We start from the raw sequence: 23,291 nt of genomic DNA on the forward strand, positions 1-23,291 counted from the left end.
GAAATCGCTGCACATCTTGGACCACTTTGTGGTTGACCTGCAACATTTCCAGTTTTCTGAAACTTGCAAATAAGTTTTGCCACAGTTGTGTGTGATGCTCGTTCCTTTTTTTCTGTTAAAAGTTTCGTGCAACCATACAACTGCTTCCCAGTCCATCCATCAGTATAATTTCAATTCTTTGCTCTTTTGTCAAACGCATCTTCTTGGGTATCTGAAAAATAAAACTGATATACATTTTACATTCTCCTATGTATGGAAACTTATGGCCCACCCTGTATATATGCAAAATTGGCTTTATTTAAGATCCAAAATAGAGTATTGACCTTTGATGTGCTCTTTTTTCCTCTTTGTTTCTTTCTTTCTTTATTAGAAGTTAGTTAAAAAGCTAACTATATGTTTGCTGGTTTGATGGTGTGCTCTTGCTTTAGTGAATATTCTTGTTCGTGAAGGACGGAAGAAAACTAAAAGATTTCGTAATACATTACACTCCCGCCATCTTTTTTCCGTGATCTTCGGAAGAAGATCTGCGATTGGTTCGTGGTCACGTAGATTCCCGCTGCTGATTGGTCCAAACTCCTGTCCGTGCCAAGGGTCTCTGCCTTCCCTACAAATACATCTTTAGCGGGAAGTTGAGAGCTTTTCGCGGTTCTATCCTGCAAACCTGAGGGGTCCTGCGTCTGCCTGCACACCGTGACACCGAGAAGAGGTTCTGCTTGTGTCTGCCGCTAACGCAGGAGACGGGAAACATCACCTTTCATCATGATGTTCGTGATCAAAAGAGGTGAGTTTGGTTAGCTGAACAGTGTGAGCTCGACCTCTTGTAGCTTTGCTGCTTTAGCCATCAGCTGTTTATAAGATAAACAGCGAACGATAGCGAATCCAATGTTGGCTCTGCATCTATTTGATAAGGAGGTTTAGCAGTAACAGTTGTGCTTCCAGACTGTGGGAGGGATTTTAATCTGTCTGAGCTAGCTAGGTAGCAGGCTAACTTAACAGTAAACTTTAGTATAGAAGACAAAAAAGTAGGCAATGTTTTACATTTACTCAGCAAACACACTTTGATAAGTAGTTTGAGCTCTATTGGTTTTGATAACTTGGCCAGAAATGAGCCTTTGTTTCAAATGGCGCCAAAAATGAAGGTTAATTATCCATTTAAGTCAGAATGGGGGCGCAGTTAGTAGAGCTGTTGCCTTGCAGCAAGAAGGTCCTGGGTTCGATTCCCGGCCCGGGCCTCGGTTTAGACAGAAACAGGCGGATTAGAAAGCTTCAAAGTCCAGGTTTACTACGGAGCCTTCCAGGGGACATGGGGAATTTTCTTTTCTTTTGCGTTCCCTCGCAAAACGTTTTGCGTTCCCTCGCAATAATCTACTGATTAGTTCATGCGGCATAATTGATACTGTAAGCCTTTTTTATGGTGGCCGCCGTACTTTGCTTTAATACAAGCTTATAAGGTTTTTCCATGGACTATTGAGTTATTATCGAGGGGCAATCAGTCATCTGATTGTCTCTATTGTGTTCTAGTCTGAATGGTTTAAAGGGCTGCTTTCAGTGCTGGACCATCTGAGCCTTAACAGACATAAACATACAGTAAATAAATCGATTTTCAATCAATTTTTTGCACCAAAGCTTTAATAATAATAAACATGTTTTATTATTATAAAACACAGCAAACTAATGGTGGTAGAGGGCCGCACTGGGTTAACTCGGTGAATCTCATCTGTCCGTGTATCAATCAACACCAAACCTCTTTGTTCTGTCACAATTATCGATTTATTTAATTTTGATTATCATGCTCCAAACTTTGCGAGGACTGACCACCCAGCTCACCCGCTTCCTCACACACACAGAGCCAGCAGCAGCCAGTCACCTTCCCATTCATACTTGATGACGTCACTCCAACATCGACACGCCCACCACCAGGTGTCAAAGCCGCTGCTCCTGTCATATCAATAATTACTTATTTCATTCATATGGCTCTTATAGAGCCTCAGTGAAAACGTGTTTATTATTATTAACTCTTTGGTGCAGAAAACTGATTGAAAATCGATTTATTTACTGTATGTTTATGTCTGTTCAGGCTCAGATGGAACGGCATTGAAAGCAGCCCTTTAAACCATTCAGACTAGAACACAATAGAGACACAATCAGATGACTTATTACGCCGCGATAATAACTCAATAGTCCATGGAAAAACCTTATAAGTTTGTATTAAAGCAAAGTACGGCGGCCACCGTAAAAAAAGGCTTACAGTATCAATTATGCCGCATGAACTGATCAGTAGATTATTGCGAGGGAACGCAAAAGAAAAAAAAAATTCCCCATGTCCCCTGGAGGGCTCCGTAGTTTACGACCCAAGCTCGATATTATTATGATAAAGATTTTAAATAGTAAGGTTAGAAGGGTTTTGACTGCTGTTGGCAGTTTATATTATGTGTAAAACCAAATCCTAGGATGATTCTTCACAATTTATTTAAATAAATCTAGGAAAAAATATGCTATTTTTCATGTTTAAGACAGTTTTAGACACTGAACTACATGGTTTATGATTTTTTTACAACCCCTTTTATGTAAATGAGTTACTAGGCTGAAAATGTGATGACATTTGTTTATAATTGTTCCCTTTTTTGCCACTGCTTTTATAAGGTTTGCCAAGTTGTAGATAATTAACTGGATTGGGTAAATGATTGATAATATCTTCCTTGCTGTGTTTATTTGGACTCTGGCAGATAAACTGGGTGTAGCAGATTTATGATGGCCAGGAGAATAAATGCACTTTAAGTTTAATAGTTAAATGGCTAAGGTATCTAGTTCAGTTTATATGCAAATTTAACTTATAGCTACTAATTTAGGTCCAGTGACAGATCCCATTGTAGACCAAATTACAGGAATCCAGTTGAGTCCAGGCATGTAAACAGATTCAGGTCCAATTACTCTCTGTCCAGTTTTATCTAAATTATTCCGGTTTATTAAAAAAAAAAAAAAAAAAAACAATCCAAGCCCAGCCGAATACACTGGGAAATCCTCATCCTGAACAAGTATATGGCAACTGTGGAGAGGAACCATTCCTCTACAACAGGAAGTTACTGTCAACAGAACCTGGATTCATATGATGGTCAATTAATTAAAATTGGTGTTCAGTCGTGCGTCTTCTTTGCACAGCGTATAAATCCAAAATCTCAACAATTTTTTCGTTTTATTTTTGAAGAAAAAGCTCCATTTGGCAGAATTTGGTTCTTGATTTAACAGAAAACCGTCCTGGTTCTTGGGTTTGTTTGTTTTTTTCCAGATGGGCGCCAGGAGCGCGTCATGTTCGATAAAATCACCTCCCGCATCCAGAAGCTTTGCTACGGCCTGAACCCGGACTTTGTGGATCCGGCTCAGATCACCATGAAGGTGATCCAGGGCTTGTACAGCGGCGTCACCACCGTGGAGCTAGACACGCTAGCGGCGGAGATCGCGGCCACCCTGACGACCAAACACCCCGACTACGCCATCCTGGCCGCGAGGATTGCCGTCTCCAACCTGCACAAGGAGACCAAGAAGGTGTTCAGCGAGGTGATGGAAGACCTGTTCGCCTACGTCAACCCTCTGAACAAACGGCACTCTCCCATGATCTCCAAGGAGACGCTCGACATCGTCATGGAAAACAAGGACCGCCTTAATTCCTCCATCATTTATGACAGAGATTTCTCCTACAACTTCTTCGGTTTCAAGACTCTGGAGCGCTCCTACCTGCTGAAGATCAACGGGAAAGTGGCCGAGCGGCCGCAGCACATGCTCATGAGGGTGTCGGTTGGGATCCACGGGCGAGACATCGACGCTGCCATCGAGACCTACAACCTCCTGTCGGAGAAGTGGTTCACCCACGCCTCTCCGACCCTCTTCAACGCCGGGACCAACCGGCCGCAGCTGTCCAGCTGCTTCCTGCTCACCATGAAGGACGACAGCATCGAAGGCATCTACGACACCCTGAAGCAGTGCGCGCTCATTTCCAAGTCCGCTGGCGGGATCGGCGTGGCGGTGAGCTGCATCCGATCGACGGGAAGCTACATCGCTGGCACCAACGGCAACTCCAACGGATTGGTCCCGATGCTGAGAGTTTACAACAACACGGCTCGCTACGTCGACCAGGGCGGCAACAAGAGACCCGGGGCCTTCGCCATGTACCTGGAACCGTGGCACTTCGACGTGTTCGACTTCCTGGAGCTGAAGAAGAACACAGGAAAGGAGGAGCAGAGAGCCAGAGACCTTTTCTACGCCTTGTGGATCCCGGACCTGTTCATGAAGAGAGTGGAGAGCAACCAGGACTGGTCCTTGATGTGTCCCAGCGAGTGTCCCGGGCTGGACGAGTGCTGGGGAGAGGAGTTCGAGAAGCTCTACACCAGATATGAGAAGGAAGGGAGGGTGAAGAGGGTGGTGAAGGCGCAGCAGCTCTGGTACGCCATCATCGAGTCCCAGACCGAAACCGGGACGCCCTACATGCTCTACAAGGACGCTTGCAACAGGAAGAGCAACCAGCAGAACCTGGGCACCATCAAATGCAGCAACCTCTGCACAGAGGTGGTGGAGTACACCAGCAAGGACGAGGTGGCCGTCTGCAACCTGGCCTCCATCGCCCTCAACATGTACGTCACGCCAGAGCGGACTTTCGACTTCAAGAAGCTGGCCTCCGTCACCAAGGTAATCGTGAAAAACCTCAACAAGATCATCGACATCAACTACTACCCGGTCCCCGAAGCCGAGACGTCCAACAAGCGCCACAGGCCGATCGGGATCGGCGTCCAGGGTCTGGCCGATGCCTTCATCCTGATGCGACATCCGTTCGAAAGCCCCGAAGCCCAGCTGCTCAACATCCAGATCTTCGAGACCATCTACCACGCCGCCCTGGAGGCCAGCTGCGAACTCGCCGCAGAGCTCGGCCCCTACGAGACATACGAGGGCTCGCCCGTCAGTAAGGGCATCCTCCAGTACGACATGTGGGAGAAGACGCCGACCGACCTGTGGGACTGGAAGCTGCTGAAGGAGAAGATCGCCAAACACGGCGTGAGGAACAGCCTGCTGCTGGCGCCCATGCCCACGGCGTCCACCGCCCAGATCCTGGGCAACAACGAGTCCATCGAGGCGTACACCAGCAACATCTACACCCGCAGGGTGCTGTCCGGAGAGTTCCAGATCGTCAACCCTCACCTCCTCAAGGACCTGACGGAGCGCGGCCTGTGGAACGAGGAGATGAAGAACAAGCTGATTGCAAACAACGGATCCATTCAGGTGACGGTCGGCTCACCGTGACACGAACCCGTTCTCAGCTTCGGTTCCGCTAATAAAGATTGTTGTTTAATTTTGACAGGACATCAGCGGGATCCCAGAGGACCTGAAGCAGCTGTATAAAACCGTTTGGGAAATCTCCCAGAAGACCGTGCTGAGGATGGCGGCAGACCGTGGAGCCTTCATCGACCAGAGCCAGTCGCTGAACATCCACATCGCTGAGCCGAACTACGGAAAACTGACCAGCATGCACTTCTACGGCTGGAAGCAGGCGAGTCACACCTCCCACTGAGGCCAGAGAGATGTTACTCTTGAAACCAGATATTTACACACATTTACAGAACTTTCTTGTTTATTCTCACTGTTCAATATTGAATCAAACTGAAAGCTTCCTCCATTAGGGAAAAAATTATTTAAAAGCAAGAATAATGAATTTTCATACCTTGTGATATATCGTTGGGTTTCAAATGAACTTGAGGTCAATAATGCGCCAAACTTCCCGAAGAAGCAAGAAGCTTGTGGAAGGAGATCCAAAATGTTGGCAAAAATGAGACAGAAATCTGTGTAAATTTCCTGGTGTCAGGAACCAGGACTGGTCCTCAAGTAGTTGATGTCGCGCTGCTGTTCTCACATTTGGCAAATCAAAAATTATTTTATTAATCTTAACTGATCAAGAAAACTGAGGAATCGTTCATAAATATCTGCCTTCAGCTGCGTCTGGGAACAGGGAGGCTGAATTGTTTATTTCTTAATAACAGGGTTTGAAGACGGGAATGTACTACCTGAGGACGAAGCCAGCAGCCAACCCCATCCAGTTCACCCTGAACAAGGAGAAGCTGAAGGAGGTGCAGCAGAGCAAGACCTCAGAGCAGGAGATCAAGGAGAGGAACAAGGCAGCCATGGTTTGCTCTCTGGAGAACAGAGACGAGTGCCTCATGTGTGGCTCTTAGAGCGGCTGTCCGGCCTGTAAACAAACCTGCTGGGACTTGAATGCGTTTCCTCATGCTGGAAACGCTGGAGAGATAATACTTGATCTGTAACCTTAAGATGTTAGTGTTTTTTTTATTAAATAAAAAAAATTGTAACTGGTTTTCTTTTGTCATCTTAAACACAAAATGTTTCTAGTTTCTTTGTGGGTTAGATGCATTAAGGCAGGAGTGTCCAACCCCAGTCCTTAGAGCTACTGTCCAACCTTCAGGTCTAGATCTGGACCAAATGAATGACATGTTACCAGGCCTCCAGGGAGCTGAATGATGAGGGGATTCAACCACATCATTGACTTTAATTTAAACTAAGTCTTGATTCAACGGCTTTTTGTAGGTCTGGGGAAGTATTAGCCTGGTCATGTCGTTCCTACGCAATTTAACGCCATTTCCATCTCCTTTCAGCGCTCCTGGGCTTTTTTCTCCTGCATTGAAATTGATTTCTCCAGTAAAATTTAAAGCGGGCCAATCAGCGAACAGGATAAATTGTGAACGATGACGTCATCTTTCTGCGCTGTTTTAGCAATGGCAGCCGAAGAAGTGAATGAAGCTCTTCAGTCCGTGTTAGCCATGCTTCTAAATATTGAATTGACGTTAATAGGGAGGGCGGTGACAGTAACTGTGGTATAATGCAGGATTAATACGGGAGCAAGGCGGAAAAAGGACGGTAAAAATACCGTAGTTTCCCGGCCAAAACCAGAGGGAGACACAAGAGGCTGATTTTTACCAGGTTAGGCAAGTATGGAGAAATGTTTGAAAAATATTTTCCAATAGTCCCTCTTTAAATGTCTAAAATGAAGTTTCTTTGGTTTTTATTTTCCAGATATGTGGTGTAAATTTCTCCAGCAACCATGAGTTTTCTAGAACTGGCTGCAGTTCTCTAGTTTTACCACCAAAATGTTTTCAAATTATACAAAACAAGATATTTAATCTGGAAAAATACATACACTCTCAACTTTTAATAAGGACTGAAAAAAGACAAACAAGTGTTCATATAGTTTAATTTTTTTTTTTTATAAAATAATGAAAACATAATTTACAATTTACAAGTTATTACAAAGAAATCCAGAAGGCTTTGTTTATGCTGAAAGAACCCCTGATGCCCAGAGGCATCAAACAAATCAGCTATGAACAGAAATCAGAGGTAAAACAGCACGTTTAAAACAGTACCTTCTCTCACTATTCTGCAACAGTGGCCAACGGGTTGAAAAATAAATTACAAAAATATTTAACATTAAAATAAAATTACCAATAATGATGCATCACTGCCTTGTTCAACAGGGGTTGGGGAGTTGTGTACACTTTAAATAGCTTAAAAATTATTCATAGCATGATTTATATTTGTTAATATATATATAGAGAGAGAGAAAATGAGAAACTGCAACCGTTTTACAAAAGCAAACAGGAAATTAAGACTAAAGTTAGAGCGACACCCACAAAGCTGAGTGGAAAAAAACAACAAAAAACATTTCTACAGGATGGTGTCCTTAACTACGACCATGAGAAGACATGAGGGCTGAAGCTGCTTCCGGGCCAAAATGGCTGCCGTCTGATCGGTCAAAGTGTTGGACCTCAGAGGGTCAGTGACCTCAGAGCTAAAGCTGTACTTCTACGTAACAGACAAGCAGGAGGAAAACCTTTTGTCTCATTTCAAGTCATGTTTCAAAACAGCGAGAGGGCAGGAAAAATGTGAAACTCACTAAATTATCACAGCCTTTTGCACTTTGTCATCTCATGGAGAATAATTAGTAAGCTGTTGATAAACAAGTCCGTATTTGCCCTTAAATTTGTAGATTATATGCAAACAAGCTAAGCTATTTTCCAGACTGGTCGGCTCCATCGCCGTCTTTAAAAAGTCCTTCAACCCAGAAATATTAAAGGGACGCCTAAAACGGTATAAACAGCAGCACATCGTCTCTGATGGTGGAGATTTAGCGCTTAACAGCATCAAAGAACCTGAGAGGGTTGGAAAATTCAGTAAAGAAGTACAGATACGCTTTCATCAGAAATATCTCAGATTTATCCTCTGCTAGGATATATTGTCCATAAAGTACCAGGGATCCTAAAAACACACTCTTCTGTAGGAAAATAGCTATAGTAGACAATATTAGGGAGGCTGGGTGTATAAAGTGTTTTTGTTTATTTGGGTTCATTATAGCATATGGGGACACACACAAACGAGGCCTCTCAGTAAATTAGAGTATTGTTAAATTTCAAAAAGTGAAACTCAGACATGTCTTCCACACTTTTTTCTTCCACTTAATCTTCCATTTCTATGCTTGATTACAGCACTTGAGCATCCTACAGACGATGACTGTAGCCAGGAGAAAATGTTCTGATATTAAAATAGCTTTTGACTTTTTTTTTATTGTTGTTTTTGAATTCTCTGAGACAGACTTGGATTTTTTTTATTAGCTTTATGTTGCATCCATGAAATCTGTCAGGAATAAAATGCATCACTCTGAGTATTAAACAGCGTTTTTTAAATGAGATCACTGAGATAAATGAACTTTTTGACGATAAGTTAGTTAACTGAGAGGTACCTGTTCACACACGCTCACACATAGTGTTGTTCAGTGAACTTTCACGTGCAGTAGATGCTTCCTGCCAGTACATGTCCAGGGCGACAGAGCTTCATATTGACAAATTAAAGGGACAGGTTGACATTTTGAGGGATTAGGCTCATTTTCTCTCCTGAGAAGTCACAAGGAGGTTTTACCTTAAAAAATAGTCGTCTGTCTTTCAATCTGATTCGACATTTACTGGCTTGGAAATTTTAAGGGAGGCATTATGTATTTTCCAGGCACATACTGCCATTTTACAGTACAACAGAGTGGCCCAATTACAACTGGGCCGCTCTGTTGTTATTGGGCCACTGTCTCTTTAAGAAGCTGCTACTCGCCCCGACCCTCCGCCTTCAGCACGACATCACAACAGTGCTCCTCATTATGCCTCTCTTAGGAGGCTGAAGCTCAGCTGGTGAGTGCAGCTCCAGGGTGGAGCTCTGTGGGAATGGGTGGAGCTCTGTGGGAATGGGTGGAGCTCTGTGGGAATGGGTGGAGCTCTGTGGGAATGGGTGGAGCTCTGTCAAACCAAGCACTTATAGACACCCTGAACAGCTGCCATCAGAGATTCAAGGTTTCATAGAACATGCACGAAAGAATCAAAGCAACACTTCGGGTATGTTTTTGTTGAGGGAATAACATTATGATATAAAGTTCAAAAAAGTTAATTTTACATAACACCTCCCCCTTTAAAACAGAACTAAAAGTGAAATAATTTATAGTCAACTTATCTTATTTATAAAATGATAAAACTTAATCTTTTACATCGCTATAGATCGGGTCTCAAAATAAAAGCATAACTCAAAACGTCATGGCTGTTCGTTAAGAGACACACTGTAGTAACTGAGGTTAAAACGAAGATCCAGAGGGTTTGGATCTGAGATGATCGGGTTCTGCTAAAGCAAGAAGTCAAACCTAGAAGATACGATGTTATTGTTTCACTGAGTTTAGTTTTATGACATCATCCCAGATCAGAACGACGACGGGGGTTCGGTTCACATCTGAGAGCCACAGTACATCCTCGTTAACAGAGAACAGAGCCTGAACGGTTTATATTACAGTAAACAAGTTTGTTTGTCACTTTTCACACACACACACACACACACACACACACACACACACACACACACACACACACACTAGAGGAATTAAATGCCAGGCGCATCAAGCACAAACATTTTAGTGCCTCTCAGGAGCTTAATACTACACTCACACTTCTGTCTTTAGTATATTAGTTTGACGTTGATGATGAGAATCGTACCGCACAGGCGTCTGTATAATCATACCTGTAGAGCTTCCACAATGTGTAGTGCATTCTGGGAGATGCAGTCTCTCTTGTTTTTTTTTTTGGCTGATTTGCTGCAGAAACAGTATTAGGCCTCTCCAGGTGACGTAGTGTTCTCTAAAACAGTCTTCTCCTGCTTGCTCCTCCGGCATAGTAGCATCACGAGTCCAATGAGATGTTTTCACTTCAGTTTAGAAAAATAAAGGGGCTCAGAGTACACACAGGTGCAGACTCTCTGGGAGAGCTGCATGTTACAAGTCCAGGTGGTCTGTTCTCACACTCTCTGGTTTAAGGCAGTCCCACTGGGTAGCTAAATATACCCGCCCACGCCCCTCCCGCCTGGTTCCGGTCCGTCACTCCCGTTGGGAGCTGACATCCTGCGTCACAGGCTGAGTCTCATGGTCACTTCCAGTCTTGAGGTTGGTGAAAAGCACGTTGAACTTGCGCAGCTGCTCGCTGGCCGTTAGACTCTCCTCCTGCAGCCGCTGGTTGTTTTCTCTCAGGTTCGCCATCTCTGCCAGCAGGACGACTTTATCCTGCTTCTCCTGGGGAAAAAAACAACAACAACAACAAAGACGTGACGCTCCTGCTGAGAACCCATGAGAAGGTAGTGAGTCGTTGGCTAGGGGAGGGAAAGTTATTTATTTTTGGTATATTAAAAATTAATTTGTTTGCAACACTCCTGAGCCAATACGTTGTAGAAACAGCTGCAGGCAGCTACCAGCACCACACACAGGGTTCATACACTTCCCACAGTAAAATTCAAGCATTTAAAGGTTTGAAACTTTGGAGTTAAAACAAAAGAAATTAACTGAGACAGTTTCAATTCATGACTATTTGATATCATTAGTGTTATTAATATGTTGTAATAGTATTCCACAGCAGGAACAGGGTAAAGCAATGAACAAAACACTAATTTAAAAAAAAAATCCACAGCTTTAACAGGTTTTCTTCCACAATTGCTCTGCATTTACTTCTTTTTATCTCCTCATCGAGTCTTACCTTCTCCAGATCATTGTTCAGCTGTTTTAGCATCACCTCAAGCTGGTAGAGCCGACCCGACAGGTCATTGGGCACCTCATCTCTGGAAACACACGCAGCAAATGTTACCGTCACATCAAAGGTTCTCCTAGTAAACTGAGTTTCCTGAAGAGGTTTTCCTTTTCATCTTTAGTTCTTTTGAAGCACGAGAAGTCGAAGTTGTTTCTACGACATGGCATTTCCAAATGAGAACCAAGGCAATAAAGCAAACTACCACCAGGTGGCAGCACTACAAACCCTAACCATTCCAATAGAAGTGACTCTAGAGGGAGAGGAGACCCACCCGCTGAACGTCGGCGTGGTCCGCGGCGTCTGAGGAGTGTTGAACTGAACCGGACTGGCGGTCGGTCTCACTTCCGGGGCTCCAAGCTGCGGCTCGATCAGTGAGAACAGGGAGACGGCTCTTTGTGCTGCGATGGGAGAGCAAAATCTATTTATATAACACTTTTCACAGGAAAACATCACAAAGTTCTCCCATTGTGACACAGAATAAAAATAAAACACATCAAGAAAGACAAAAAAAGAACAAATGAAATGATGAAGATCATTAAGAGCAGCAGCAGAAAGCTGCGTCAAAGACTCCTTTGTTTTTTACGTAGACATGAGGCGCAGTGATCTTCACAGGTGGAGCTGACAGCAGGTAAGGATCAAGCGTCTGCTAGTTGTTGGTTTGCTTTGTGGCTCTCAAGGGAGAGCAGACAGACCGAGAAAAGGAACAGAGATGACGATGAATGACGACGACCTCTTCTTTTCCCCAAGTGTTTTGTTTCACAGAACCTTCCAAAATTAGTCATACTTATTTAACTTTAATGTACTTTATTAGCATAAGTAAGGTGTGAGGTGTAGGGGTGAAAACAAACTGCAGAGTTACGACGACTGGTTGGTCTCCTTTCTTTTCTGCATGTCGGTTTAGAAAGAGATGGTGTCTTGGTAGGTTTGAACTTCTGCTGCACCTCTTTCCATTTTCAGGTAATGCATTGAACAAAGCTGCTGGGATACTTTTATTTAACCATACCCTGTGTTATACTTCCTTTCTGACCTCTACCTTGATTGCATTTAAGGCTCATATATACCCAACTCAAGGGGCGACCATCTTTTTTTATGTGGCCCGCTACAACTCCAGATCCTCTTTGCTATGCGAGCGATCAGTCCCTCTGGCTTTTCACAATTCTGTGATGTTGGAAAACATCCCCACATTTTTCCATGTGAAATTATAACCATGAGTTAATGGAAGCTTTTCAGCAAAAATGGTAAGAAAAAAACAAACAAACACAGGGTTTAAGTGATGCTAACTCCCACCTGCAGGTGGCAGTATTTCTTCAGTCTTATCTGGTGTCAGGTTATATATCATGGTTGATATGGCGAGTAACAAAAAGTCACATTTACTGTTACATATAAGCACAAATATTTCAAAATTCCTTGCAAATATTTCTAATTAACACAACAAAATCTGTGATCATAAAAACAATCATGAAAACTTTAAGGGACAAATCGATGTGAACATTTTTAGAAGAAACAGCTGTTTGTTAGCATTTTGTTAATGGGTTTTAGAAATACATTCTAGCACAACCAGTTCATGACATTCATAATCATAAGACCAAAATAAAAACAAGTTTAACACCCGACTTAAAGTGCTAAATCGGGTGTTAAAGGTATCGGGGTAAAAGGGGCTGAACTCAAATGCATTTCCCGCTTTCATGTGAAAAATTGAAAGCCATACGTCATTTTCATTCCACTTTAAATCCAATGCATTGAAGCTTGTGGTTATAATGTGATAAAAAAAGGTTCTTGTCTCACCTTCAAAGGCTTTTGCGGCGTTGACCAGGCTGGACCACTCCAGTCCGCTGGCCGTGTCGGGCAGCGGCATCAGCCCCGGGTCGAGCCTCCTTAGAGGAGGAACTTTGTCTCTCACTTCCGTCAGGGACAACTCCGACGCAGACAGCGGCACTGAGGGGAGAGAGAGAGGAGGTGATGAGCTGCAGGACGAACCCCGGCAGGGGAAGGTCCGATCAGCTCCGACACTCACTCTTCTTGCTATGCGAGTGGTTGGAGTTGTTGGAGGAGCTCGAGTGTTTGCGTGTGGGCAGCGTGCAGGTGAACAGCACGTCGCTGGAGGTGGTTTGGTTCTCGGAGCAGGCGAAGGCGGGGTCTCTGCGCCCGCTGCACAGGGACTCGTCCGAAAAGGTGCGCTGCAGGGTGTGCCTGGGAGACTGGAGGAAGACCAGGCTTAGTGGTCAGAGACGCGCAGAGGAAGACGAGGCAGAAGAGCGGCGCCAAGGCGTGCTTCTTACCGGGTCGGATGGTGGCGTCTCTCCGGGGTTGTCCATGATGATCAATTTCTTCAGGTCGTCTTCAATGGTGCTCTTGTACGTCCGACGGGGAGACCGGAGGTCTCTCAGCGACGCCCGGAGCCGAGGCTGCCCAAACACGTTCTTCGAATTCGTGTCCACCTGCCTGCCGAAACACAGAAAAAGGTCAACTTGGTTTTCTTGATCACTAGCAGCTTGAAGCATCTCACCACAGATCTTAGAGTAACGGCTTAAAGCTGAAACTTCATACAGCCAGCTTTATTTAGTCGGCTCTGGAGCCGTTTATTTCACTTTGTGATCACAGATAAAAGCCGACCAGAGTCCACAGAGTCGGACTTACTTCTTGTTGTTGTTGCTCTCAGAATTGGTCGTGTTTGAAGATGAAGATGATGCATTGGTCTCCTCTGTCTGACGACTTCTCGATTTGCTCTTCCCGTAAAACTCCTTGGGGGCGGAGCTAGATAAATGGGTGGAGCCCATCTGACCCGAGGTGGGCGTAGTCGTAGAAGCTCGGACGGGCCGCGCTTTCTGCGCTGTCGGCGTCTTGTAGCCCTGTGGCGTGAAGGCCCTGTGAAGACAGACAGGAACATATTTCACTCACTGTTAGACTTTAGATCCATGAACTCCAACCAAAATCTCAGGTCGGGTTAAAGGTATTTGTTTAATGGTCAGGCTGGACTTGACCATCCTACAACTCATGCATGCTGAGTTATGAGCACTTACTGCAAAATAGTATTTTTACAACTCTGAACAATTTCTAGTTGTGCTAGAAAAGCTAAAATAAAATAAGTTGATTCTGCAAAGTTATTTTTGTGCAAAATGTGATTTAGTCACAGAAAACAAGAAGTATACATCAGGTTGTAAGAACATCTTGGAACCTATTAAAATAAGATAATGCACCTTAGCAGCTGTTGAAATAACATTAGACAAACGTTCTGCAAGAGTTCTCTTAATCTACAGCAAAACTTAGTGAGTCGATTAATGTTTCAGTTAATTTACATTCATGATCAGCATTTTAATCAGGTGTAGGTCTTAATTAGGCCGTTATAATTAATCTCTGCAACACTGAATCTCTACAGTAAGGGTATACTTATTAATTCAGTGAATAAGATCATATTTACTCAAGTAGATAGAAGCATATAGTATAATCTAGTGATTGTCTGTGTGGTATTTAACTAATTTAAACACCAGATTTAAATTACATTTTGTTTTTTCAATGCTGAAAAAGACTGTCCTTGCTTTTTACTAAAACTGTAAAGGTGCAACTTTGGTACAAAAAAAAAAGAACGATTAAACTTTCTTTAGTTAATCAATAGAAAATTCCAACGAGGCATTTTCTATTTTTTAAATTGTTGAAGAAAAAGGAAAAACCTTTTTGTGAGATCAGCTGAAACGGTGAAAAGCTCCCTGGAACAGACTGCAGCACTGGCCCTCTGCTAACCCTCTGGTATTAAATACAGATTGCTTTAATCCAGAACTAAGTCTGTGTTGAATATCTGTAGTGGTTCATGTCGGGCTGGATCCATTGCAGCTCTAATGCAATAGATCTCATGATCATCTGTAAGTTTTACAAGGATTAGCGCTGCTAGACGCTGTGGAGCTCGTCTAGAGGCAATAGGAAAATGCAGATGGCTTGACTGAAAGTCCTCTAAAATGTTTTCAACATTCAATGTGACAGATTGACTCATACCTTGGTTTGAAAGTGTCCATTTTTTCAGCGCTGGAGCTGGGAGGCGGGAATGTTTTGGTCGGGTACCCCTTGTTCTGATTGGCAGCGCCTGGCATGATGGGCGAGGACTCCCGTCTCCTCGACTCTCCGCCGTTGCTGCTCCTTCCTGCGGACAGCTCCGGGAAGCCGCTGTAGGTCGCCGAGGGGTGCATCGGCTTGTGAGACTGGCTGCCGGTCTTGTGTCCGCGGTGACCGCTGTTGTAGTGCGTGGAGGCGTCGATGCCGCTGTCATTGGAGCCCCCCTGGTTGAGAAGGTCCGGGTCCGGATCGACCGGGTCGCCGAGAAACGCGCCGCCTACCCGCTCCCCTCCAGGTCCGCCGTCAAACCAGCGCTCGTCGCTGTGGCTGCTGGACGCGTTGCTGGACAACGTGTTGCTGCTGGAGTGGCTGGAGTACTGAGCCTCGCCCTGGAGGGACATTAAGCGGACCCGGTCAGACAAAGAAGCCGGGAACAGATGAACGGATGAAACCGGCTGATGATGGATCTGACCTTTGAGTGTCTGTTTGGAGAGTCTTTGGCCGGGACATCCTGTCTGGTTATTCTCCTCTGCCCCCCTCCGCCACCTGGTCCTCGAGACGATGATGCTGGGACATGCCAGAGGGGTTCTAGACAGAAAACATGCACATGGAGGATTAAACAAATCACACTGAATGGCAATGGTTGGCAAAGAGGATTAAATACTTATGGCACATTTAAACACTGACCTCCCTCTGCACAACATCACTCAAAGCCCCTCTCATCTCCCAGTTCTACTCAGAAAGCAATCTGAGAACTTATCGTCACTCTTTACACTCATTTAGTAAATGGGTTAAATGAGGAGTTGGCATTTTTTATTGTCCAGAAATGTTTATTTAGCAGCAACTAAACTCTGTGCTTGGAGCAGTAGCAGGAAATCCAACTGATTGAAATACGTACTTAGTAATAACATACTACTTTACAAATAAAGCACCTGAAAAACAACAAAGATGACCAAAGTGATGTACAATAAAACCAAACATAAAAGACAAACACAAGGAAGAAGAAATAAGTCACACAAACAGGAGCTGATCCATTTTCACACTGAAATAAGTGATAATTGAACTTACATAAAAAAAAAACAGCTTCACAGAGAATTAGTCTGAAATCATTTTTACACATAACTAGAAGAGAAACGGCAGGAAGAGATTCCTGAATCAATTTCAGTCTTTAGTTTGAATTTGATACCTGTTTTGCAGCGCTCCATTGTGCTCTCCTGACTGATGAACCCTGATGAAGACTCTCCACTAGAAGTGATGTCCACACTGAAGTGGGGTTCATAGGGCAGCAGGGGGCGCTGTACTGATCCAAACCTAAACAAATCATAAAGGTCAATTACTGATATTTAAAGGGGGAAACGAAGCACAGAGGCAACCAAAAAAACAAACACACAGACCTCTGAAATAAACAATTTCTATTTAATTGATGGAAAACATTTTCAGAGTGTTGTTATGCATCCTGTTGGCAGTTGAATAAACACGTTTTTCTGGTTGGGTGAGACGCTATCAACCTCCACACTGTGAGGAAGAGCCGCCCACACAACAGATCCTTCCTCCGGGAGAGACAGTGTGTTCATTTCACTTCTTACTCCAGACATTATTCACCCTCTTCCTTAAACTGAAATAATCTTCCATTAGCACGCTAAGCAGTCATTACGGGAAACATCGGACATGTTCAGTCAAGATCCAAATGAGCTTTAATGAAGGAGAATACAGAAACATGCCGCTACGCACCTGTCAGGTGTCGGCTTGTAGCGTACGAAAGATCCTGGAGTCATTCCAGGAGAGCCCATGACGGAGAGGGCGACCAGCCCCGTGGAGGGCGACGAGAAGCTGGCAGAAGGGTTTCTGTAGGGCAGGACTCTGTCGCCTCCTGCAGGAGACAGGTTGTAGTGGTTCTCTGGGTAACTTACAGGCCTGGAAGACAATAGCAGTGCGAGAACATGTCATGAATATGAACAAGAATGTGATAGCATAAATAAAATGGATTCAAATTAGGTGAGAAAAACACTTTTTTTAAATATACTTTAGAAGTGGGCAGTGTGAAACCATTCAAAGACGGTGTGCATGAAGTTTAAACTACAAAAAGCATCCAGAATAACAGGTAGTCAGTTCTAACTGAGGTCCAACTTAAAAGTGAAGAGTAAAAACAATGATTAAAAAAAAAGAACAGAGTTTTGTCCAAAAGTTTAAGATTTTTCTAACATTCCAGACTACAAAATGATGATTAGCACTGTGATTAGTGCTGATTTCGTATCGAGTCAATAGAGTATCGGCCAATACTCAAGGCTGCAATTTTGGTACCGTTTCGGAAGTGAAGAAGTTTTATGAAGACTTGGAGATGATAAATGCATTTTGTAAAATAAATCTAAACACCCTCTGCTTCATTACTAACTCCTAAACAATTTAGCTTCTCCAATACCATTCCAGGACAACTCTGCAACTTTTGCTGTGAATTATTTCTCGCTTCCTTTAATGTTTATTGATAAGCTGCGCTGCCCTCACCACATCACTGCTGCAAAACTCAGAGCTCAGTCTGCTGCTGTAACCTGGAGTCTCAAGCCATATTAGGTGACGGTACCTCTTGGAGCTGAAGTGCTGTGGGTCTCTGTAGGGAACTGGCATCAGGGGTTTGTGTGAGCGGACCAGAGGAGGAGGCGGGGGGCCAATGGGTCCCCAGCGAGGCAGGTTGGGGTTGGGAACATTCATGAGCCCCGGAGGAATGGGTGAGCTCTCCCATCGCCATGCTTGGTGGAGAGAAGGTCGGTATCCGGCTGCCAGAGGCTCAGGCTCAGGCTTCTGCTCCATGGTCTTCATCTCGTACTCCTCTGTGCAGCCCCTAAAGGCGGGGAAAGAGAGAGAGCGAGACAGCAGGGACGTTTAAATATAGATCATCAAACAAATAAACCCTTCCAGCTCACATGTCCAAACTCTAAATTTTTCTCTCTCTCTTTTTTCCTTCATCTGCAGTTTAAAGGCTTCTCTGCAGTGAGTTGGTAGAAAGCACAGCTGAAAGACCGCCACTTCCTCTGAACTCCGGCTGAACCGAGATCAGTGTGTGAAAGCCGTTCAGTATATTCACTCCGCAGTACAGTTCATGAGAAGGCTTAAATATACAACAGACATGTAACAGAGCTCATTAATGAGCTCCCATGAGACAATGGACTGAGGACAAGAGGAAAACAGCTGATTAATGACAAATCAAATATTTATCTTTGCTACAGAAAGATTAGATCACGTCTCTTTATAAAAATGTGTATTTTATACTGACATTACTGCCTTTACCCGCCAAAGAGCTCTTCACTCAAATTCTATGAAAGTACAGAAGATATTTTGTGAAGGTAAAAAAAAAAAAATTAAGTCACAAAAATGTGAGTTCTAGGAGAACAAAATTAAAATATCATCTGATGGGCGGTGCAGGCTTCAAGCGAAAATGATCTGACATTTATTCTCATCCATAATGAAGCTCATTGCTGGAAGGCGTCTTCCTCATTTCGTTTGTATATCAGCTCCTGTCTCAATATTTTAATATAGAGGCCTATTAAAGGAGAGGCAGGGATTAAAACATGCTGACAAATTGGCATTTAGGATGAAAGGAGATGAACGAACTGATGGATTCAAAAAGTAGGTGAAGAGGTGGATGATAGCTGAACAATGATCGCCGTATTTAGTCTGTATGATAGCTTACAATAGGTTTTTAATATTCCTGTATAGTTTAACGGACATTCAACTTATTATTGGGAGGTTATCAGGAGTCAAAAGGTTGAAAATGTTATTGATTCAGACTCTGATTTTTAACACAATGTTTCTCATTATTGTCTAAAATCCATTCAACAACAGATTTGTCTTAATAAAATCTAAGGCTGCAAGTGCAACTCAACATAACTGATAATGTTAACTACAGTAAACAATCATCAATGTTTTTAAGTGACGCCATTTTTATGACCATCTTTCATATTTTCTTAAAACTTCCAAGTGTTTATAATGTAAAGCTCTTTGTATTGCTTTGTTGCTGAAATGTGCTATACAAATAAATTTGATTGATTGAAATGTTTTCCAACAAATCGTTGTATGCGAGGAGTGAAAAAATGAAATCTGTTTCTAGGGAAGATAATTAATCACCTAGATAGATTAATTGATTAATCAGATAAAAAGCCATAAGCGATCACTCTTGAAGGCTCCTGTGTGTCTTTAAGAAGCTCCTGCTCTTTTGGACACTCCGCCAGCAGCAATTGCTGCTGCTGCTATTCTAGAGGAGCCGAGTGTAGGAGGTTTGTGTAAATAAGCGTTCAGGCACAGCTGAATGGTTGCCGTGGGAGATTCAAGGATTTCTCAAACATGCATGAAGGAATCAAAGCAACACTCCAGGTATGTTTTTGGATGAGGGAAATTACATTCTAACATGACGTAATGCTAAAAAAAATGTCAAGTTTACAACATCAGGGTTAACCGTTTGCATACAAAAACTGATAAAGACAACCGTTAGCTCTGAGAAATGTCTTGGAAGATAGACAAAAGCAATCAACTAATGAATAATTAGGTGACGGTTTTCTGCAGCCTTTGAGAAACACAGATTCACATAAAGAAAACATGCAACAACAAAACGCCTCTAGAACACAGCAGCTTTCCAGGGACAAAACCACCCCTCCACAAATCAATGTCCATGAAAGCAACATGTACTACGACCATTTTGATCAATAAACCTTCTGCTATCATCAATATCGATACAGATCAGCTGCACAGACCCCAGCCTTGCATGCACACACGAGGGGAATACAAACCTCAGAGAGAGCAGAGCCTAATGTCTGTCAGCATGCAGTAATTCTCCCAACACATTAGCTGAGGTGACACGGCTGGAGCTCAGACACACACACACACCGTCAGACCCACGCCTTTTTCCTGCTGCATCCATCCGTCGAGTGGTTTCGCAGCCGAGACGGAGCCTTCCAACTTTCATCTCTCTCTCTTCCCCTCTCGCCTCCACCCACTCTTCTTACTCTCGGCGGTGCTGAGACACGTCCTCCTCATCCAGCGCTCCTCCCAGCCTCTCTCTCCCTCCGTCGCTCCACCTCTCCCTCCTTATTTTCCTTTCTTTTTATTTACACAGGGCATACATTTTTTTTAAGTAATCGCGTCGGCTCTTTTATTTATTTTCCCCTTTTTTGGTGTTGTTTTTTCCCCCCACCATTCCAGCAGATGCCAAACCTTAATCTCATGCAATCTGCTCGCCTGGCACACAGCAGCCAACGAGTCAGAGAGGAAGAGTGAAACGCAAAGACTCTAATTATCAGCTGCTCCAAGGCCACAGCTCAGTGTTTCAACGTGTGTGTGTGTGTGTGTGTGTGTGTGTGTGTGGAAAGGGTTTAACTTGGAGTAATTAAACTGCCTCCAACATTAAAGGAATCCAACCACAGTGTGATCACACAGCCCGCCACGATTACGGTTTTTAGGAGCTCTGATGCTCAGAAACACACACACTGTCCTCAGGGTTGTTTTTTTTTTTTTTAACCATTCTGCAAAACCACACCAGCATCTAATAATGCCTCTTTATTCAGGCTCACTCAAGACCTGGAGCACAGATGAGAAGATAAAAAAAAGGGTGTAGCAGCAAAGGATTGTTGCAGAAGGACCAAACTAGCGGAGATTACCAGATAGCAAATCCAGAGAAAGAGACAAAAAAACGACAGATTTAGCTAATTCCTGTTCAACAAATGCTTCTGCCTTTTTGTCTCCGTGCCTCGTTTCGCTTGTTTCCACTCCAGCTACACGTTGCCGTCTCTCTCCGTTGGTTCGCTTCCTCTTTTTTTTTTTTTTTTTTTTCACACACACTCCCACACAAAATCCTCTCAGAACACTGGAGACTGGCCACTGCTTTTGTGTGTTTCAGTGAAGAGCATCCTGAGCTCATTGTATTTCGCTGCTGCCCTTCCACTGCAGCTCTTTCTTCTCCTTCCTCTTTGATATCTTCCAAACAAAAGTCGCTCACCAGTTCAGCCACAGACGAAGTAAATTAACGTCCATACACACCTGCGAGGTTTGCCCTCTTCGTACGGAGGAATGATGACCACTTTGACGGTGACCGACGTCCTCAGCAGGTCGAGCATCTGCTCGTGAGTGAGCGTCACGGCGGCCACCTTGCAGATCTCCACCAGGCGGCTGCCCTGCCTCAGTCCCGCCTGCCAAGCGAAGCCGTACTCCTCCACCTGCGCAGAACGAATCTGAAGTTATTCAGAGCCCGGCGCCTTCGTTGGCTGTAATCCCGCGCGGCCATCCACACGTTACCTCGGAGACGGTGCCGTCCAGACGGACGTGAAAGCCCAGCTGTCCCAGTCCGTTTCTTCTCAGCGTCATGTCCACCGTCTCACACCCGTCTGTCAACATCTGGAGGCAAGGATTACAGTTGCACTGTTCATTCTGTCTGGAAAATGCACTGCTTCAACACGCATACATGAGTTAGTAATACCTAGATCCTGTCTCAGTGTTACTAACATTTTGGTACTTTTGTTTTCTCTGCGATGTTGACAGTCTCCAGATATTAAACTCAGAGACTGTACACTTTTCACACAGTAAAATTCAAGGACTTTTCAGGCATTTTCAAGGTAAGTTGTAAAACTTTTCCAAGACCACACTTTGGAGATAAAAACTATAAAAATTAACTGAAAAAAAAAAGATACAGTTTCAATTGACTGTTGTGTAGATCTTGTTGTATATTACATTCCACAGCAGGGAGAAAGTAAAACTAACATAAAACAAAAATTTGTGTTTTCAAATATTTCTCTCACACACTCCATGTGCAAAGCAGATGTAAATGCATAATTGTTTACAATTACTAATCCATCCTCTGGAAAAATGAATATGAAGTTTTAAACTTAAAGTATCAACTCAATCATTTTGCTTTTAGAAAATCTAATTTTCTCAGACATTACATTGTCTGAGAAAGGCATATTTAAAAAAAAAAACGTTCAAAAGCATTTTGAATGTTGAAAAATATGATTCTTGAGAAATCTAAATCGACAGGGCAAAGCTGGGGAAAATTGACAACTAGAAAACAGGCAGAAAACCTCTGGTAGGTGCATCTGTCTGCTTAACACTGAACGCTATTTGACCGCTGGGTGAAAAATCTGTCTTTAGGCTCACAGGTTTCCTGGTAAATCCAAGCAAATTCCAAAGAGATTAGGAAAAACCCCGTTCCCACAAATGGAAATTCCCAGAGTGCAACTTAAGAATAAAACATCTGAGATGGTAATAAGTGTTCAAATGTAAGCAGCTTGACCAGTTTTCAAAACGAAACTAAGATAACAATGCTTCCCAAAAGCCCCTCTAACCTCATTAGCTTACAGTAGTCTGACAAAAAACATTATTTTTTTTTTTACATTTGTGAAAGGTTTCTGCAAGTAAAATGCCATATTTTAGAACTCCTCACTGAACAAACATGTATTAACAAAGAGCAGAATTTCTCTTGATTTGAAGAACATATTTGAAAGCATTGTGAATTTTCTCTAATCTACACACTTACAAAATTAAACATGCTGCAGAGGCAAAAAAAAAAAAAAAACTATCGCAACTCAGATTTTCATCAATATCTCAGTGTAGCTCATCTCATCATAAATGTCAGATCTTATATAAACCGACTGCCTTGCTGGTACAGACCCTCCTTTAAGCATAGCATCAGTTTGGTTCAGTTATTCCAGATCTTGAGGTCAGTTGATTCTGAACGCTGCTGCTCATGTTCTCACTAAAACCAGCATCACTCCAGTTCTACAGTCCTTACACTGACTCCATACTTTAAAATACTGTTAGTTCATAAATCACTGAACGGCTCAGCACCAAAATACATTAAAGATCTGCTGCTGTTGTATCAACCTGCCAGGCCGCTCAGGTCTTCTGGTTCTGCATCCCCAGAACCAGAACCAAACGAGGAGAAGCATTCAGCTTCTATGCACCACAAATCTGGATCAACCGTCCAGAAAACTGTAAAACATCTGAAACACTGAGTTCCTTTAAATCAATGTTACAATCCCACCTGTTTAGAGTTGATTAGCAGTAGATGCAACATTGACCAACATATTTGATGTGTATTAGATGACGACATTTGATAAA

The 23,291-nt window shown here is 43.4% G+C and overlaps 2 protein-coding genes across 3 annotated transcripts in view; one reads left to right on the forward strand and one right to left on the reverse strand.

Annotated features, from left to right (window-relative positions):
• Positions 1 to 554: 554 nt before the first annotated feature.
• Positions 555 to 6,355, forward strand: LOC106939252 (ribonucleoside-diphosphate reductase large subunit). The gene is made up of 4 exons (XM_015021607.1): positions 555 to 781; positions 3,287 to 5,268; positions 5,348 to 5,536; positions 6,024 to 6,355. Exons 1-4 carry the CDS (start codon positions 760 to 762, stop codon positions 6,213 to 6,215), a joined length of 2,385 nt encoding a protein of 794 aa, XP_014877093.1. The 5' UTR covers positions 555 to 759; the 3' UTR covers positions 6,216 to 6,355.
• A 3,387-nt stretch (positions 6,356 to 9,742) lies between these two features.
• Positions 9,743 to 23,291, reverse strand: part of sipa1l3 (signal-induced proliferation-associated 1 like 3) — a 90,888-nt gene continuing 77,339 nt past the window's right edge. The window contains exons 11-24 of one of the 2 annotated variants that reach the window (XM_015021627.1): positions 21,474 to 21,572; positions 21,219 to 21,394; positions 17,773 to 18,030; positions 16,926 to 17,108; positions 16,381 to 16,505; positions 15,667 to 15,782; positions 15,138 to 15,583; positions 13,791 to 14,015; positions 13,430 to 13,595; positions 13,165 to 13,348; positions 12,936 to 13,085; positions 11,422 to 11,548; positions 11,100 to 11,181; positions 9,743 to 10,642 (exon numbers count right to left, since the gene is read on the reverse strand). In XM_015021627.1, coding sequence (XP_014877113.1) covers positions 10,451 to 10,642; positions 11,100 to 11,181; positions 11,422 to 11,548; positions 12,936 to 13,085; positions 13,165 to 13,348; positions 13,430 to 13,595; positions 13,791 to 14,015; positions 15,138 to 15,583; positions 15,667 to 15,782; positions 16,381 to 16,505; positions 16,926 to 17,108; positions 17,773 to 18,030; positions 21,219 to 21,394; positions 21,474 to 21,572 — 2,529 coding nt within the window. In that variant the 3' untranslated portion in view covers positions 9,743 to 10,450. Of the gene's footprint in view, positions 10,643 to 11,099; positions 11,182 to 11,421; positions 11,549 to 12,935; positions 13,086 to 13,164; positions 13,349 to 13,429; positions 13,596 to 13,787; positions 14,016 to 15,137; positions 15,584 to 15,666; positions 15,783 to 16,380; positions 16,506 to 16,925; positions 17,109 to 17,772; positions 18,031 to 21,218; positions 21,395 to 21,473; positions 21,573 to 23,291 lie in introns of both variants that reach the window. The other variant, XM_015021619.1, reaches the window with a different exon arrangement.

Source organism: Poecilia latipinna, unplaced genomic scaffold (assembly GCF_001443285.1).
Source record: "Poecilia latipinna isolate Pla-1442-1.1 unplaced genomic scaffold, P_latipinna-1.0 Scaffold85, whole genome shotgun sequence".
NCBI lineage: Eukaryota > Metazoa > Chordata > Actinopteri > Cyprinodontiformes > Poeciliidae > Poecilia > Poecilia latipinna.

Coding starts and splice junctions, on each gene's coding strand:
- LOC106939252 (XM_015021607.1), top strand. CDS start 760: ATGATGTTCGTGATCAAAAGAG. Junction 782..3,286: donor GATGTTCGTGATCAAAAGAG/GTGAGTTTGGTT, acceptor GTTTTTTTCCAG/ATGGGCGCCAGGAGCGCGTC. Junction 5,269..5,347: donor CAAACAACGGATCCATTCAG/GTGACGGTCGGC, acceptor TAATTTTGACAG/GACATCAGCGGGATCCCAGA.